This window comes from Lepidochelys kempii, chromosome 7, assembly GCF_965140265.1.
Source record: "Lepidochelys kempii isolate rLepKem1 chromosome 7, rLepKem1.hap2, whole genome shotgun sequence".
NCBI lineage: Eukaryota > Metazoa > Chordata > Testudines > Cheloniidae > Lepidochelys > Lepidochelys kempii.
The window spans coordinates 114110772-114129577 of NC_133262.1; the positions used below are offsets into that span (position 1 = coordinate 114110772).

At 47.2% G+C, this 18806-nt stretch overlaps 1 protein-coding gene across 3 annotated transcripts in view; it reads right to left on the reverse strand.

Moving 5' to 3' along the window:
- VWA2 (von Willebrand factor A domain containing 2) overlaps positions 1–18806 on the reverse strand; it is an 80594-nt gene that overhangs the window by 58490 nt on the left and 3298 nt on the right. For 2 of the 3 annotated variants that reach the window (XM_073354301.1, XM_073354299.1), the window contains exon 2: positions 4682–4742. In XM_073354301.1, coding sequence (XP_073210402.1) covers positions 4682–4733 — 52 coding nt within the window. In that variant the 5' untranslated portion in view covers positions 4734–4742. Of the gene's footprint in view, positions 1–4681; positions 4743–10109; positions 10167–18806 lie in introns of those variants that run through there. The other variant, XM_073354300.1, reaches the window with a different exon arrangement.

An 18806-nucleotide genomic window follows, 5' to 3' on the forward strand; every position in this document is an offset into this window, starting at 1 on the left:
CAGAAGGAAAGGTGGCATCCTTACTTCTGTGCTGCTGCTGGCAGGGGGCTGCCTTCGGAGCTGGGCTCCCGATCAGCAGCCACCGCTCTCCAGCTGCCCAGCTCGGACGGCAGAAGTAAGGGTAGCAGTACCGCAACCCCCCCCACAATAACCTTGTGACCTCCCCCTCCCCCCCCCGCCAACTCCTTTTTGGGTCAGGACCCCTACAATTACAGTACCGTGAAATTTCAGATTTAAATCGCTGAAATCATGAAATTTACAATTTTTAAAATCCAACCATCATGAAATTGACCAAAACGGACCTTGAATTTGGTAGGGCCCTACTGGTAACATACAAACACTGAGAGTAGAACTTGTTCCTGCTGACCTGCCTCGTTAGTGCTGCTAGAGACCGAGTCCAGGCGTAGGAATAGTTGTCACTGTGCTCATATCACATCAGGCACGACATGCCATTGTAGGCAAGACCAAGATGTCTAAATCCCTGTGGCTTCCCAGCCAGGGTGAAAACGCTGCGCCTACTCCCTAGAGATGGGACAGGCTTATTGCAGGATGGATTCTCACAAACAGGATGGTTCGTAACACATTGCCCTTTTCCCCTTTATGTCTGGAAGATCCTACAGCTGCAAAGTGTCATTAGCTAATGTCTGGCTTTACTAGGTTTACTTCAGTGGTTCCCAACCAGGGGCCTGGGGTCCCTGAGGGGCTGCGAGCAGGTTTCATGGGGTCTACCAAGCAGGGCTGGCATTAGACTTGCTGGGGCTTAGGACAGAAAGACGAAGCCCCACTGATTGGTGCTGAAGCCAGAGGCTCTGAGCCCTGCCAGCTGGGGCTGAAGCTGAAGCCTAAGTAACTTCGCTTTGCAGGGCGCCCTGTGGCATGGGGCCCCAGGCAATTGCCCTGCTTGCTACTCCCTAACACTGGCCCTGGCTTTTATATGCAGAGAAACAGTTGTGACACAGCTGGGCCATGGAGTTTTTATAGCTTGGTTGAGGGGGAGGGAGGCTCAGAAAGAGAAAGGTTGAGAACCCCTGCACTAGTTAATAAGCTATAGCGCTGGAAGTGATGCTAAGAGAAGACTCTTCCCAGCCCAGCCATGAAAGGGTCCAGATCAGAAGCACGTCTCCCCAGGAACAAACTGGAATATGTATTTCAATATCAGGGTTTTTAATTAAAATTGGCATTTCTGAGGCTCCTGCTGGGGACAGCTATGTTGCAGAAGTGACATTTTTTACACTTAACAGCATGGCAGCCCTAGTGTACATTAGGGACTTTAAATCCACTACCAACTTGCCATTGGTCTGATTTATCAACCAGAAGAAATGCTTTCATGATTAAATACTACTTGAAATTATTAAAGGCCTTATCTCACATCTGCAGGTGCAGCTCCATTGACTTCAATAGCATTGCACCTGCTGCTATCTGGGGCCAGATCCTCAGCTGGTGTAAAACAGTGTTACACCACTTGGGGGATTTGGTCCCTGAGTCTGAACCAGACCCTGGCCCTACCATAGCTTTTTAGTTTTGCTAATCCTGTATTACAATCAGGATGGGGACTTCTTCTGAAGTCACGTCAAGAAGACTTGACTTCTTCTGAAGGCAAGTCACACTGCCTGCATCACAATGTCCCTATTTCACATGCTGTCTGCTGTGCTACCCCAGGTTTGGGGGCTTTTTGGAAGGCCCAGCCCAAGGGAATCTTTCCCTCCAATGGGTGCTGGATCCAGCCCTAAAATTCTATATTAAAGTAACTCTGATCTCCACTGAAGATGTCCATAATTCCTGACATATACAGAGTACTGACTCCCAAAGTCTTGTCCCAGCCTCCACCGGGGCTTGCATAACAGGGATGAATAATTCAGGGGAATGTCTCTACCTAGAGACTGATCTTGAAAACACTTAATACCAGGTGCAGTGCTTAATACCAGCTTTTTGTTCTGGGTTTGTACAGCGCCCAGCACAACGGGGTCCATGACTAGGGTTCCTAAGCTCTACAGTAACACATAATAATATTCCTGTGAGTAGTTGTTTTGCAGTCAAGCAAGAGTTCAAATTCCATTGAAGTCAGTGGCTCACTCACAGTGCACAGCACGACATCCAGTAATGAGAGTTGTTAGCAGGATTGAATCCTTCATTTTGTGCCAAATTCATGACTAACAACCAACGTGATGGGGCTCTTTCACGGGCACTGACCTGCCACCAGACTCAGAAGTAACCAATGTAGATTTAAAAAACCCACTCATGTTTTCTATTGTGTATGAGCCGTTAAGAGTGCTAGTTTCTTACGGACACTGGGCCTGATCCAGTGGCCACTGAATAAACGGAAAGGCTCCCCTTGACTTCTCTGGGCTTTGGGTCTGGACCATTGCACTGTGTTTGCACTGCGATGGTACTCGTGCATAAGTGTGACGCTTCAGGGCAGCAGTGAAGCTGTAGAACATGCTTGAAGAACTGGATAATGGATGCAGCAAAAGCCTAGAGACTGTTGCAGGTTCAACCTGCTACTGGAGAGCATTGCAACAAGGCACCTCCTCTCAGTCTGCCGCACATGCTCAACTCCCTCCTCTCAACTTCCCAGCAACCTTTTCCCTTCTCACGGTTAAGGAACGTGAAGTACCTCAGACAGAGACTGGGCGATTTTTCCTCTGACTGCTGAAGAGATCCCGTCACGGCAGTCTGAGAAAAGTGCAGCTGAACGTGTATTATACCCAGAAGATTTGGCAAGAACAGTAGCTGCCCATTTGGTTAAGGTTGTGCAGCATCCTTTCATTGGTTGGGTTTGCAATCTGAGGTTCTGTTTAGACTCTCAGCTGCCACTTGGAGTTCAGGCAACAGCTACAGCCAGGTGGCTTTTCTGTGGCAGCGTTGACTGGACGCAAATCTTGTTACTGTCATCCATGCCTTTGTCATGTGATCACAAAACACGTGTGCTTGGTGTTGCCAACTCTTGCCAATGCACTGTGAGTAATGCGATTTTGGCCCCTGCTAGAGCTAATCTGAGTGGAGAAACTCCAGCCTTCAAAATTTTTGGACTGCCAGGCGGGGTGGAGAACAACTGATTGGCTGCCTTCTCAACTTCTCCGCCTCCTGGGGAATAGCAGCCTACCAGAGCTGCTGCAGGAGGCAGGCAAAAGTTCTATTTCCCACCCCTCAGAAGCAGAGAGAAGTTTTTGGATAAAGGAAGGTGGAGAGGGAGCAGCCAACACCATTTTCACAAAAGGGAAGGAGGAAGCAGAAAGAGCCCAGAAGCTCAGGCCAGCTCCCCCCTCCACCCCTTCTGAAAAATGGGTTGACTCCTCTACGCTCCTTTCCTCTGGAAGCCATTTATTTTTATTTCTACAAACTTGGAAGCACTCGGAGCTGGTGTTTCTGTGATGATATTTGGCAATTCCAAAGGAAAGGAAGTGGAGATATTCCAGCCACAGACAAGATGTTCTTCAAAAGCAAAGTTTGGCAAGTCACGTTGTTCTCGTATGGCTCTCACAGCAAGACTAGATCAACCAGCTGGTTGGACTACTCCTAACAAACATGTTTACACTGAAAATAAAATCTGATCTATTTACTCAGCCTTCCTGTGCTTAAATTGTCACAGAAAACGCCAGGATATCTATTGATCTTCTTTATTTGTGATTGCTTCAGATAGAAATTCTTTCAAAACCTCACAGATGGATTCTCAACGAAATTTTTAAATGTGGTTTTAGTCGCTTTTTACATGTTCACTGTGTGCTTACGCACAAAGAAAAAGCAGTGTGAGTGAGACATTGGTCAGGGATTAGACCAGAAATTAAGCTTCAGATTGGGGAGTGACATGCCCTTATCTCTTCATAACACATGCAGGGACATATGGACTGGGTATTCTGAAAGGTATTTTGCCATCTTCATACTTTGAAACCCCAGTTAGTTAATTAAGGGCCATTTGCAAAAAGGAAAAGGCAGGAGGGGTGTAATGCAAAGGAGTGTTTTGCACAGAAATGAAGCTTCAGGTTGGGGAGTAGCATGTACTGGTCTCTTCATAACAGTTTAACGGAGATGAGTACATGTCCCTTGTGGTGACCCAAGAGGTAATTGGGGTGTAACATGTGCCAGCAGCAAAAATAAAGTTTCAGGTCAGGGGGTGGCATCTCCAAGATACTTTAGTGTATTCTAACAGTTGCAAGGAGGTGTCATTGGGGGTACTGTGTCATTTACAGTCAGTCAAACTCAGGTCCTCATTCAAGGAAGGTGGATGTGTGTGGGAGGTGTAAGGTGTGGCAGCATTTTGTGCAGGAAAAAAAACTGGATCATAGCGTGGTATTTCCCAGCTACCTCAGAAAAGTTTGATGCTCACAGGACACGTCACCCGGGGGAGCTTGAGGAGTATCTTTTACACATCCTCAAATCCCAGTTACTTATTCGAATTAAGAGGAGATTGCATTACAGGGGGGTGCTTGCCGCTCAGAAATGTGTATTCTTATAACAGTACTATATTTTGGTATAAAAGTCAAAATCAACCTCCTGTATTTCCTTGAAATTCTTAAAAGTTTAAATTTACACAGATGATGTATTTATTCTTTTTAAAACAATCAGCCTTTCAACATTGGAATAAGGACCCAACTTCAACCTCCTTGCCACAGCTGAAGTAAATGGGGGCATCCGAGCCTCAGCCCCTTTGGTATGAAAAGACAAATGTTAAAATAAAATGTACCTTGGGCACAGAGGAAAACGCAGATGGAGTCAAATGACAGGAAGAGGCTCATGGTGACAAACTGAAATTTAAAAAGAAAGGAACAAACATTAAATTTTCATGAACTCCCTAAAATACAATCCTTAAGTTATAACTTTCACTGGGGAGATGGATTCCATTCCTTTACAGATGTCCAACATCGCCACTTGAGAAAGTTTGTTTGCCCCAACTCTTCTCTAGCACAGTGTGAGAGAAAGTCTTAGCCAAAACATATCACCCTTCTGGGAGGAGTTTTCAGGAGGGGAGCACAGAGGAGAACAGAAGCAAAGAGGAATCAGACATAAGAGTAAACTAGTCAGAAATTTCAAGATACACAGAAGGAAATGAGGTCCTAGGGCCTGAAGACAAATTCTTTCACTGCACGGAGGATGCTCTTCAGTTTGCATTGCAGGTGTTGGTCCTAGGAAAGACTAATGGCACGGAACATGGAGACTAGTTCATCTTACGTATAAGATGAAGTGCTGGGAGCTAAGACACCGGAGTTCAATCCCAGCTAGGACACCCATGTATGTCTACACTGCAAAGAAAAACCCATGGCACTGAGTCTGAGCCTGGGTCAATTGACTCGGGCTTCCAGGGCCCAAGCTCTGAGGCTAAAAAATAGCAGTGTAGATGTTCCTGCTCAGGATGAAGCCTGGGCTCTGAAACCCAGGGAGGGTCTCAGAGCCCAGGCTCCAACCCGAGCGGGAACATCTACACTGCTAGTTTTAGCCTCACGGCCTGATCACACAAGCCTGAGTCAACTGACCCAGGCTCGGATTCAGCGCCACAGGTTTTTCCTTGCAGTGTAGACGTACCTTTAGTGCCAAGGTACTCGAGTCCCACTGAAACCAGACTGAGGCACCAAACCTGCTTTGGTGCTCTTGAAAATCCCACTAAGTGCCTAAGATACATCTTTAAGCACCTAATCCATTTGGAAATCTGGCCCTAAAATCTTATGTGACCTTGGGTAAATCCCTGCACCTTTCTGTGCCTCAATTTCCCCATACACATAGTGGAATACTGCAGTAAGACTCCTCAGTCTACATTTATTGATGTCGAGATCCTAGGTAGTGGTATTCCAGAAGCGCTAAGTGTTATCATTATCCATCCTACGGGTGTCATGGAAAAGGGATTCTCTTATCAAGTGAGGTATGCAAGAACCGTCTACCATTTGAATGATGGACTCTGTGTTCTCCCACATAACCTCAGGTCGAGTTACAAATGTAAATGGGAGCACATCCAGTTGACAGCTGGAGGAAGAAAAAGGGTCTGATTATCATCCTCATTGCCAGGGGGTGCAAATACAAAAACAAAACCCACCCTTTACACACACTATTTAGAGTCTCCAGAAACACTAACCTCATTACAAAGACAAGCACTGACCCTAACCTCTCACATCCCACATGCTCATGACCTGATCACAGCTTCATTACCTAGCATTCCTAAACAGACCTGTAAACAAAAAAAGGTCTCAGAAGACACAAAGTGGTTAATTAGATCTGTCCTGATTAACTTTCCCTCGCCGTAAGCAGAGGCCTGTGTTTATACAATGGGTGATGAGAAAAGGACACAAACCTTTTATTGAGGGTTACCCAACAGCAACATACCATGATGTTTCCAAAATGGCTCGGCTAGGATGACACCGGAAAAAAACCCGGGAGAGAGAGAGCAGAAAGATCACACCTTTGCAACTGATGGAATGTTGCTTTTTCTCTCCTTAGAATTGATCGTCATGGGAATAGCAAGGGCCAGAAGAGGAGACGTGGAGAAGAAGGGGCATCACTTGGTGCATTGGAGGGCAAAGGATCTTCTGGGGGTTGGATGTTCTGCCCCCTTCCTAGTCAAACTCAAAATACTCAACCTTTCACCAAAGATCTCAAAACGTTTGATAAAGTTTTCAAACCAATGGCAAGCGGTGTCTACTTTAACAGTGAAAACTCTCTCAAGAGTTCTGACTGTCCTGCTGCTCACTAACCATCTCTAGACAGCATAGGCCTGTATTCTAATTCAAGGCTTCCCACAGCATGTGGAGGATCCTAAGCAACGCAAGACAAGCAAGGCTCCTTGCAGCTCTCTCTGGCCCTTGTTATGGACACCCAGCTTCTGCTTACCCAAAGCTGGCCACTGCAAAACAGCGAGGGAAGAGATTGTAGGAAAAGATCCCTAGAGTGGTGCCCCGCTACCCAGCGACACTGTATCACAAAGGGACAAGGAGTGAAAAGAGGGTCATGGCCTTGGCAGCGCTAGTACTGGAATCATCTATCACCGTCAGTTGCTGGACAGTTGGCAGCTCTCTTGCATGCAGGGGTAAAAATGCATCTACCCAGGTAGCACAGGTATGAGGCTGCCACTGTTCTTTACGCAATTTTCTAGTTGACCACATTTAGTGTTGCAGGAACGTAAATCTCAGATCCGAATGCAACGGCTCAATCACAGAAACTGAGCGGATGGCAAAAGCCTTTACATATTTTACCCTGGATACTTGCTTTTTCTCAAGTAAATAAACTAACACCAACATTTAGCTCCGTTTGTAAATGCTGTCCCTTTGGTGGTAGATCTTACCTTCCTAGCAGCTGGGAGGGAGCGGGTACAGTAACACCCTAGTGGGGTCGCATGCAGGTTGAAATGGTTAAGATTCCAAACTGATATATAACCCCATGAAGACAAAGATGTAAAGAGAGGGCATGTCAGATGTCAGATGTCAGTTGGTTTTACCATTCATCAGCTTTAAACCCATCACTTATCAGAGCCAGAGGGAATGCAGGACTTTGACCTTAAGTGATAGATGACTGCAGATGGGCTTCGGATGCCACCATCACTAATGCAACAGAGCTCTGGCTGAGCCAGTTGCTGAGCCCAGATCTCCTTCCACCCCAGTCCACAAGACCATCCTTTGTCCTCCATCACTTATTTGGTCCATCTTATTGAAACTAAATGGGGGGAGGGACAGTGTCTTCCTACATGTTTGTACTGCAACTAGTTCAATGGGGCTCTGGTCTCGCTTGAGGGCCCTGGGTGCTCCTGCAATACAACTAGCAGCCGCACTAAGTGTCTTATCTGAAGGACCTTACTAATGGAGGGCCAGGTAGCTAACGTCTGCCATTACTGTAGGCTTCTTCCACTAGGCAGTGGTAGCCACATCCTGACAGTCTGTCCCAATCAATCACCATCTCCATAGCTGTCTGGGAACTGTCAAATACACTGACAGGTGTCAGAGGAGCAGCCGTGTTAGTCTGTATCCGCAAAAAGAAGAGGAGGACTTGTGGCACCTCAGAGACTAACCCATTTATCTGAGCATGAGGTTTCGTGAGCCACAGCTCACTTCATCGGATTGCATCCGCTGCATCAGCTGCATCCGATGAAGTGAGCTGTAGCTCACGAAAGCTCATGCTCAGATAAATGGGTTAGTCTCTAAGGTGCCACAAGTCCTCCTTTTCTTTTTGTCGAATACATTAGTTATCAGTGAGCAGATAAAGGAAATAGCTATCTGGGCAGGGATTGGCTTCTGAAGCAAAATTATGTTCTTGGAATCAGCTTCAAGATGAGCAGTTCTACTGGTCAGTGATAGCGTGGTGGTTGTTTTTGTGATGGGAACACCTGGTCTGTAGGAGCTGGACTGAGAGGAAATTTTTTGCTTTTTGTAAGGAAATTTTGTTTTGTTTAAATGCAAAACACAAAATTAGCTTGTAGAATGATTGCTGCAAATTAGAACTAGCCAAGAGCTCAGTAGGAGTAAAAACCAAAAACCAGGACTTGACATTTAAATGGATAAGGAGAATATCCACAGTAGGATAGTAACATTATGTGTGCACATACACAAGAAGCTTGTCGGGATATAAACCTTCATGCCTCAGGGCATAAGGCACCCTCTAATTGACAAGGAGGATTAGGAAAGGAACCTCTCCTCTGGGCAGGTTATTCCATAATTGCTCACTTCAGGATTCTTGCACCTTCCCCCAGAATGTCTCATACCAGCCACTGTCAGAGGAAGGATCAGAAACTAGATGGATTGTTGTAGAATATATGGGCTAAAGGTATTAACATAACCCCAGTCACTGTCCAAAATTAAACAGTGTTAAACAAGGTTCGGGGTTTGGTATACAGACCTCGGGCTGCTTAGAACCCTAGCACACACACTATTAAACATCCTTGTAACCTTTTATTAAAGATGAAGAAAAGAAGGAAAAACATTTTAAGCATTTGAAATGTAAAGTATTAAATACTTTAATATTTAAAGCTTTAATATTTAAATACTTTAATATTTAAAGCTTTCATATTAACAGCATCCCTTGTTCCCTTTCCCTTTGGCCGAAGAGTGTTTTGGCCGAAAAGCCTCCTGTGTTTGTCAGTCTCTTAGATCAGGGGTGGGCAAACGTTTTGGCCTGAGGCCACATGGGGGTTCCAAAACTGTACGGAGGGCTGGGTAGGGAAGGCTATGCCTCCCCAAACAGCCGGGCCCCCGCCCCCTTCCTGCCCCGATTATTCCCCTCAGAACTCCCAACCCATCCAACCCCCCCCGCTCCTTGTCCCATGTCCGCCCCCTCCTGGGACCCCCTGCCCCTAACTGCCCCCCCATCCAACCCCCCCAGGACCCCTCCCCCAGCCCCTTTCGGACTGCGGCCCTGCGAACACGGGCGAAGGACTCAGGAGGAGCAGAGGCAGCCACACCGCTGGGGAGAAGCAGCGGTTTCCCCTTCAAAGCGCCCCTTCTCTCCGGCCGGCTGCGCGGCCGCCCGGTGCTCCTCCTGAGTCCTCCGCCTGTGTTTCCCGTGCTCCCGCCACCCGCGCCACCCACCTGCTCCCCTGAGGCTGCAGGTGAGCCTCCCTCCCTGCTGTCCCCCGCCTCTGCAGTGGGATGCACCTGTGCTGAGCTGCCCGGGTGCCCGGCCCTGGGGCCCCCTGTTGCCCGCCCGGAGCCAGCCACACCGCCTCGCTGCCCGGCAGGAGCTCACCGCCCAGAGCACTGGTGGGGCAGCACACTGAGACTGCAGGGGAGGGGAGACGGCGAGGGGGGGGAAGCGAGCCTCCCCGGCTCGGAGCTCCAGGGCTGGGCAAGACAGTCCCACAGGCTGGATATGGCCCACGGGCCGTAGTTTGCCCCCCTCTGTCTTAGATAGTATCAGAGATGCTACCACCTCCTTTTGCAGAAAAAGAGAAGTTAGTAGAGAGGGGCTGGAGCAGCTGTTAAAATCTGATCCCGTTTCACCCCAGGTAGGGTTTGGGATTCAGCTGGAGCCAGCAGAGATGGCAGTTTCATCTGGGTCCCTCTCTTTGCCCTTCTCTGGTCAGGACATCTCTCAGGATCAGCACATCGAAGGCCTGGGGTCCCAGGAAACGGTGGGGGTGGCAGCTGGGTGATGTAGTTATACCAACACAAATGTGTAGTGTCAACCGGACTCAGACTCACATGGTTACATTCTGTCAAATACAACCGGAGGCGGGCTCAGGAGCCCCAGATTCCCATGGAGCTGTGCGTGTGCTTTGAACATTGGCTGGTTTCCACCGCAGAAGTGGCTGCGTTTCAGCGATTGATAACTTCTCTGGACTCCACACTTCCCTCCCAGGCGTGGTGGGAGTACAGCTGGTTGGGAAAAGGGTCTCGTTTCTGCTGCACACCAAAAAAAATGTGTTTTTTTGAAGAAAAAATCAAAATGTTTCATCTTCTTTGACAGGAAAAAAAAAATCAAGATTTTCTGCAGAAATTAGACACTTGCCACCAACATTTTCATTTTCCCAAAACCCCAATTTTCCATAAAAAAAACCCAAAACAATTCTGACAGCAATTTTTTAGCCAGCCCAAGCAGTGAGCCTACTTAATGTTTGCAAAAGTGCTTTTGAGTCCCTGGAGAGAAAGAGAGAGAGGGGCCCTAGAATGAAAAGTGGAATTGCAGAATTAAAGTTAATACTACCCCACTGCTAATCATACCCAGCATTTCTCTAGTGCTGCTCATGATGTTCAGAGTGCTTTACAAACATTGCCTAATGCTGTGGTTCTCAACCAAGGTCTTCCAGCGGGTACATCAATTCATCTAGATATTTGCCTAGTTTTACAATGGGCTACATAAAAAGCACCAGCGAAGTCAGTACAAACTAACATTTCATTACAGACAATGACTTGTTGATACTGCTCTATAGACTATACACTGAAATGTAAGTATAATATTTACATTCCAATTGATTTATTTTATAATTATATGATAAAAATGGCAACGTAAGCAATTTTTCAGTAGTAGTGTGCTGTGACACTCTTGTATTTCTAGGTCTGATTTTGTAAGCAAGTACTGTAGTTTTTAAGTGAGATGAAACTTGGGGGTATGCAAGACAAATCAGACTCCTGAAAGGGGTACAGTAGTCTGGAAAGGTTGAGAGCCACTGGTGTAATGAATCCTCCCTGTCGCATGTGGTGTTGCCAAATTAGCAAGCTCAAAGTATGTTTAAATAAAAGAAAGTAAACACAAACCATTACTTCACTAAGGAAGTGGTTGTGTCCCTCAGTAGCTTCCAGGCCCAGTACATGCCAAGAAGGTAAGATTATGTTTTGTTCTTCCCCAAGGGCATGATTACTTCAAGTTAATTCCAAAGCATACGTGACTTAACAACCATGGAAAACTAGGACAAGACCCTACTTGCTACCAGATGTGACAGGTGTGGTGGGAAAGGAGAGAGGATATTCCAGGTTGCTTCAGTACAGAATACAGACAAAGATGTTTCAATGACACTATCCTACCTCAGGTGTAAATGAATTAATTCTCCAGTGCCCAGCTTGATTCTTGCTGGGAGAAAATGAACTTGAAAAACAACTCATGGGCTCAGCAGCAGTGTGTCAAACGCTCCTCAGCAGCAGTGGGTCAATGTCAGCTCCAAGATTAGCATCAGTCATACAACCTCAGACAGCGTGTTCATAGGCACGACGCTGTGGGTGCTCCAGCCCCGGGGAAAATTAGTGGCTGCTCTGTAACCACCGGCAGCAAAGCTCCCCTCCCTGCCCACCTCACCTCCTCCCCTGACCACGCCGCATCCCCACTCCTCTGCCTACCTCCCAGCGCATAGCAAGCTCTGGGAGGGAGCGGGGAGGAGCAGGAATCTGGGGCGCTCAAGGGAGGAGGCAGGGCCGGGGTGGGGATTTGAGGAAGGAGCTCTAAAAAGGGGCAGGGAGGGAGCGGAGTTGGGGCGGGGGCGGGGGCGGGGGCAGGGGCAGAGCGGGGCGCCAATGGGTCTGTTGGCTTGGGAAGTGAGTGGGAGCAAAGGGCCTTTAGTTTTTCTTCCCTGGTGTAAAAACAGTTTATGGCCAGGGTTTCAAAACTGTATGCATGCAATCCTATGTACACATGCTGCAGGATTAGATAAAAACTGGTCATTTGCACACAGATACCAAACTGGTGCTTACAGTTATGGGAATCAAGTACACAAATTAAGTGTGCAATGTTTTGGAAAATCCAACCCATTGAATTTGTAAAGGGTTTTTTCCCAAGTGTCTTTTGTCACATGTAAAATATCGAAATGTCCTTTTTATAACAAGTGAACCAAAACCAAACCCTGGATCCAAAATCATCAACACTGTGCGGAAGTGGATCTAGAACCAGATTCCAACTTCGGAGCTGAATTTAGGCTGAACCAAATGGATCCAAGACCCAGGGAAAATGCAGACCTGGAATGCCTAACTTGAGCAGGCATTTCTGTGAGATGGAGAAAAATATAGCTTACAGTTAATGTAACCTACTGCTGATTTTTTGTTGAAATAGCATGGCCATTATGTGGTACTGTGGGAAATCAGAATAAAATACCCCAGTAAGTTCACCATTACTACAATGTCGGCCAAATGCTTAATACTGTGCACTGCTTTATTGCAAACCCACCGTCCGAGTCTGAGGAATCAGTGCTGAGGCATGAAGAGGCTTATTTGAAGGTGCCAGCCAGTAGCTTTAATTAATTACCACCTACTCTTATCTTGGCTCACAACAAAAAGAGCTGGCTTACCTCAAAACCCTCCTGGGTCTATTTATAGAACGAGAGAAAAAAAGATTATGGTGTGTTTTTATTCAAAACATCTGATGAACAAACCAAACTAGACTTCCATAGATGGGATATTATGTTGCTGATTCATTCCAGGCATTGTTTTTTTGAAAGGAATGCAACATTTGGCCTGAGTAAGAAGTAACACAGCAGCCCAGTGCAGCCAAAAACACAGATTTTTAGTAGGTTGAAGTCTTCTTTCAAATGCAGATCTGACTTCTAAGATAAAACCAAACAGTTGATCTCTATTCCATTAGCTTTTTGGCTGACACAAAACAGCTGCTTATTCTGATCCTTTCAATTCCTCTGGATTCATCCCCCCCACCAGCCCACACACACGTTCTCTTCTGAAATTTTAAGAACCTATTTTCCTGGGAGCGTGTGGGGGTGGGATGAACACCACATTAGCTTCTTAGAAACAAAAGCACTCAGACATAAGACACAAATGCATGTGTTTGCTTTTGTTGGCAGCTTCCAACCCCAGATTTAGCTTGCTCACGACAGGCAACAATGGAAGAACAGAAATTCAGTTCAAAAAGACAGCCACCCAACAGACACTCCCTCATGGCAGCTCTCCACAATGCCAAAAGCCTGCCCGCAGCTCCACAACCTCTATCACATAACTAAGAGATGAACATGTTCCTCTGCATTCTTCGCCTCCAAGGGTCACAGTAACACTTCTGTGAAAGGAAAGGACTTCAAGATTGCTAGGACATTTCAAAATGGTTAAATATATACACACGCACATATATACACACACACACAGAGTGATGAGCTGCCAAAATCTTAATAACCGGTTCCCTCCTCACCCCACAAGGGGGTCATGGCCCGCCCCCGGGACTCCTGCCCCATCCAACCCCTCGCGTTCCTTGACGCCCCCCCTCCCAGGACCCCTGTCCCATCCACCTCCCTCCCCTATCCCCTGACTGTCCCCAGAACCGGGCAGGAGGGTCTCGTGGGCCACCGTAGGGGGTGTCCCACCCCACCCTGCCCCTAAGAACCAGAGGGACCTGCCGGGGGGGTGAGGTGGGGAGTCCCGGCGGTGCTTACCTGGGGCAGCTCCCAGGAAGCATCCGGCAGGTCCCTCTGGCTCCTACGGGCGGGGTAGCATAGCTGGGGGGGGGAGTAGGGGGAGTGGCCACTCCCCGCACTGATCACATCAAAAGTGCTGCCTTAGGGGCCGACTCCGTGGGTTCTCCAGAGCTGGAGAGCCCCCACCGGCAGCTCCCCACCCCGCACCCGGCCCCAGCTCACCTCCGCTCTGCCTCCTCCCCTGAACGTGCCGCCCCGCCCTCCTTCTTTGCCCACCCGCCCTGGCTTCCCGCGAATCAGCTGTTCGCACGGGAAGCCGGGGAGTGCTGAGAAGCAAGTGGCAGCTTCGCGCTCAGGCCCAGGGAGGTGGAGGTGAGCTGGGGAGCGATTCCCCTGCGCGCCCCCCGGATTACCTGCTGCAGCGCAGGCAGCCCTCCTCGTGGCCCCCCGCCCCAGCTCACTTCCGCTCCGCCTCCTTGGGCCTGAGTGCGAAGCCAGCGCCTGCTTCTCAGCACTCCCAGGCTTCCTGTGCGAACAGCTGATTTGCGGGAAACCGGGGGCAGGGTGGAGAAGCAGAGCAGGGCGGCGCGTTCAGGGGAGGAGGAGCGGAGGTGAGCTGGGGCCGGGCGCGGGGTGGGGAGGGGAGCTGCTGGTGGGTGCTCTGCACCCACCAAATTTTCCCTGTGGGTGCTCCAATCCCTAAGGCGCCACTTTTAGCCAGTTGTTAAATTTAGAAGCCCTTTTAGAACCGGTTGTCCCTTGCGGGCTTCTAAATTTAACAACCGGTGTGAACCGGCTCCAGCTCACCACTGTATTATATATATATTTTGTAGATCCATCATTTCTAGCTTCTCTGATCCAGTTTCAATTGGACATGCTTATTCTTCACTTCCTGTCCAAAATGGTTATATAGCATGGTTGCAAACTGTCAAGTAACTACCATGGCTCCACCCTAGATATGCCCGCTCTAAGTGGCTGGCCAATAGAGTTGGGTGGAAAATGAGTGCGTGGGGAGAAATTTTCAACTTTTTTGGGAAAAAAAAGTTTTGAGTTTTCAATTTTTTGTTGAAATAAATAAATAAAAATGCACAGAAATTTACCACAAATTTTTGTTTAGCTAAACCCCAATTTTCCACTGAAAACGCAGGTGGTTTTGCTGGAAATTTTTCAAGCAGCCCTACTGGTGAAATAATGATAACTGTGCATAAAACAGGTCTACACTTACATCCAGCTGGGCCCTGTTTGGGCTTTGGATCTGGCCCTATAACAATTAACAATACCTGAATTTAGGACCTTTTTTGAGCCCAAAAGCTAGTGCTGGATCTTCCTGCATAGTTTGTTCCAGTGGACATCATCATGCTACTGATTTTGCCCACCATTCGAGCGGCAGGCACGTTTCCACAAACATCTGAACTTTGTGTTGTGACAGATATATGCAAGACCTCTCGGGGCACATATTAGTGGTGTAATTAAAACTGTGATCACTTCTAATTGTCAGGGGCTTTCCTGGTCCTGCTTGCAAGCGGGGGCTCTGTAGGGAAGTGTGCAGCGTGATCTGGGACTAGCAGCAATCAGCTCTGCAGCCAGCCAACCTAGAGGAAGGTGGGATAAGTGGTGCTTCTGTTTCAGGGAGCAGCCAGCTTTGTTTATCTCTGGTTTTGGGGTTTGCGTGTGTTATTCTGGATTCTAAGAATAAAAGTAGTGCTACCTTCCAGCAAGAGTATTTGATGTTTTCAATCTAACTCTGTGAAAATAACATTTTGCCCTTCTTTAGCGTTTCAGGCAATAAGGATCTCCCTGAAGCAATCTATAGCTAAGTACAGGATACCAGGAATAAATGTTTTGCTGAAGTGCCTGAACCAGAGGGATGTAGCAATCTATGTGAACTCAATCTCTTAGGTTAAACTAACTACAGCTGGAAAGAAATAAACTAGGCAAACAATATAATTATTCCAAGGCTGTGAAAACATCTACGTGACTGAATCATGTACCTTGCTAGGAACTATTAATCCAAGGCTAGAATACACTTCTGGAGATTCCAGTGCAATTACTGTACTCTGCACAGCTCCAAATCCTTTAGCTTTTCGCAATGGGTTGTTCACGACTGTGAATTCTATTTCAGACGTTCCCGTCTCAGGGGCTGTCTACACGACAGCGAGAGTTGTGATTCCCAGAGCAGGGCAACAGGCTCAAGCTACCATGCTAAAAATAGCAGTGTGGACATTGCAGCACTGGTGGAAGATCAGACTAGCCATTCAAACTCAGATCCAGGGGGCTGGGTGGGCCACCCAAACTTGGACCCAGGATACCGGGTTGGCTTGGACTGAGGTGACTAGCCCAAGTGGCTGCCAGTGCTGAAAAATCCATACTATTATTTTTAGCTAGCTAGCACAAGTCTGTCTACCCATGCTGGGTATCAAACCTCCCAGCTGCAGTGTAGACATATCTTCAAGGGTCTGTTCCTCAGCACAGAAGTTATTTATACGCAATGTATTCTTGCAGGAGCAAGCAGGCAAGATCTGGGCCAATGTGCAAGAAGCACACCGAAGAAATGAGCATATGGAGGCCCCCTGGCCTGATTCTCCGCTTCTCTACACCTTCTGTAATCATCTACACCTGTGCAAGGTGAGTGTGAAAAGTTAGTGATAGACACTCACCTTACATAGGTGTGACTATCCCCAGTAAAAGGTTGTTGAGAATCAGACCTCCTATATGTACAGTATCTTTGCAGCATACTGCAGCAGTGTGTGTAAGCAAGGAGATGGGTCACTGCCTTATTTCTTAAAAATGCATCAATCACTCTCTTTTTAAATGTGACTGAGATATACACGTACACCCCCCCCAACACTGATCAGTAATGGGTCAGAAGGACCCTTGACTGATTGGCCACCTGGTCCCATGAGGATGCTGACTTAGGTCAAATGCCATTGAGCAGCAGTTACAGTACAGAAAGCCATGCAGCCATCTGAGAGGCGACAGAGACGGCACAGCTGGAAAGCCTGCACTGGTAGCAACAGACCGCCAACTAGTCGCTTCTGAGCAATGCAAAGCCTTTGCCGTTGATTAGAATGCTGCTCCTGACAATACCAATCATACCTTAAAATGCAAACACATCACTGATCAGTATGGCAGAACAGGGCTCACAGGATCATGAATAGCAACACAAAGTCAGTCCAGTGGTCCATCTAGATTGGTATCTGTCCTAAGCCAGAGGCCAACCTATGATATTGCAGAGGAAGATGGAATAATCCTCATAAGTCAGTCAATTCTACCATGTACATAGGGTGCAGAGAAAAAGTCCACTTTTGCTCCCTTTAGCAACCAGCTTAGATCCTCACACCTGGGACTGATTATCTGAATCTTGGCATACATGATAAAATGATTGGTCATAAGGGCTGTGAGCCCCATTAGAAGCCAGTCTGGGATTTTCCTCTCAGGCACCACTCCTACAAACTTACGCTCTATTAAGCATATAGCATAAGTGTTCCAAGATTGGGGCCTAGGGCCTATTCCAAAGCCCATTAAAATCAGCTTGAGCCTTCCCATTGGCTTCCATGGGCTTTGGCTCAAGACTGTTTTTGAAACATACAAATGGGTATTTCCATCAGGTTAGCTGATCAGTCTGCCCTGCTCTGAAAAAGCCAGTAAGCCATTTACACCCATGAGAACCTCCCTGGCAAGGCTGATTTAACTCACGTCTTTCAGATGATGCTCTGTTCAGGTTATCCAACAACTAAGTATCCTGGATACAAGAAAGGACCACAGGGGATTTGCTTAGCTCATGAAGCATTTCTGTACCAGGCTATGTTTGTACATGCTCCCAAGTACATTCACATCAGAAGTCAAACGTGTAGCCAGAACATAGGTACTGGGATTGTTCTCTTCCAGAAAAGACACCAGGAACAAAAATACAATCAGAGGAGGTGGGTTTTCTGCGAAACTCCTCAAGTGTCCCAAATAAGCCATTTTCATTGTTTCTAGCTAACAGCTCATATTCACCTATCATCCGCCCCACAACCTCACCAATATAAATGGGAAGAAAACTCTACCCTTCTCAAGCACCTTTCATTCCAGGCTCTCAAAATCCTTTACAAGCATTATCCACTACAATGCAGCTCTTAGACAGGTATTTTATCCCCACATGGCATGTGTGGAAACTGAAGCACAAAACTAGGGCTAGGGGACTTGCCCCAGGGCACAATACCAGTTTGTAGCGGAGCTGAAAACAGAACCCAGGAATCATAGCTCCCAGACTCCTATTATAAGCACTAGATCTTACAAGCAGATATAGCTGCCAATCATGTTTAAAATAGGTGTGATATGGGGTGCTTTTTTTAAATAGAATTCAGGGTCTACATTTCCATTTGTTCCAGGTGAATGTGTCCCTTATGACCACAGGCAAGAGCTCTATAGTTGGCCTACAATACCGTAACACATTGAGGCATAGAATAAGTTCAGCCATAGGCAATTGATCAGAACAGATGTGCCATTCTGATTCCTACTAAATTCTTGGTGGCCAGACAATAACCATCTAGCTGACTGCTCTCACCTGCTAACTAGATCTGCTGCTGGCTGTGGAAAGATGTAGGGTGCATGTTAACACTTAAGCCAGGACTCTCACGGAGTGTACACTGAATCATCCCTATGGATCCAATCCTGCAGTCTGTGCTAATGCAGAACTCCTACTGACGTAAGTGGGCAGCCAGTGAAAGAACAGAAATTGCAGGTTCAGGTATTGGCATGAGCCCAAAGGGAAATGCCTTCCAGCTAAGTCCAATAGGAGCTTAACCAAGGTTGCCTGAGCTGAAAGTCAACTTTATATTTCTAACAGTTAAGCAATGCACTTTAAAAACCATTGTTAAACTCCCATCAACTGACTTGGCACATGCTATAATTTAGGTGTGCATAACCTAAACATATATTCTGTTCTAAACCCACTTGTTCCATGAAGTCTGCCAACTACAGAGACCACATACCACTCTCTGTGTGTTCTGTATTGTAATGCTCCCACTCCTGCCTTTAAGATTGCAGCCGAGGGTACTGAGGGAGTTGGCTGATG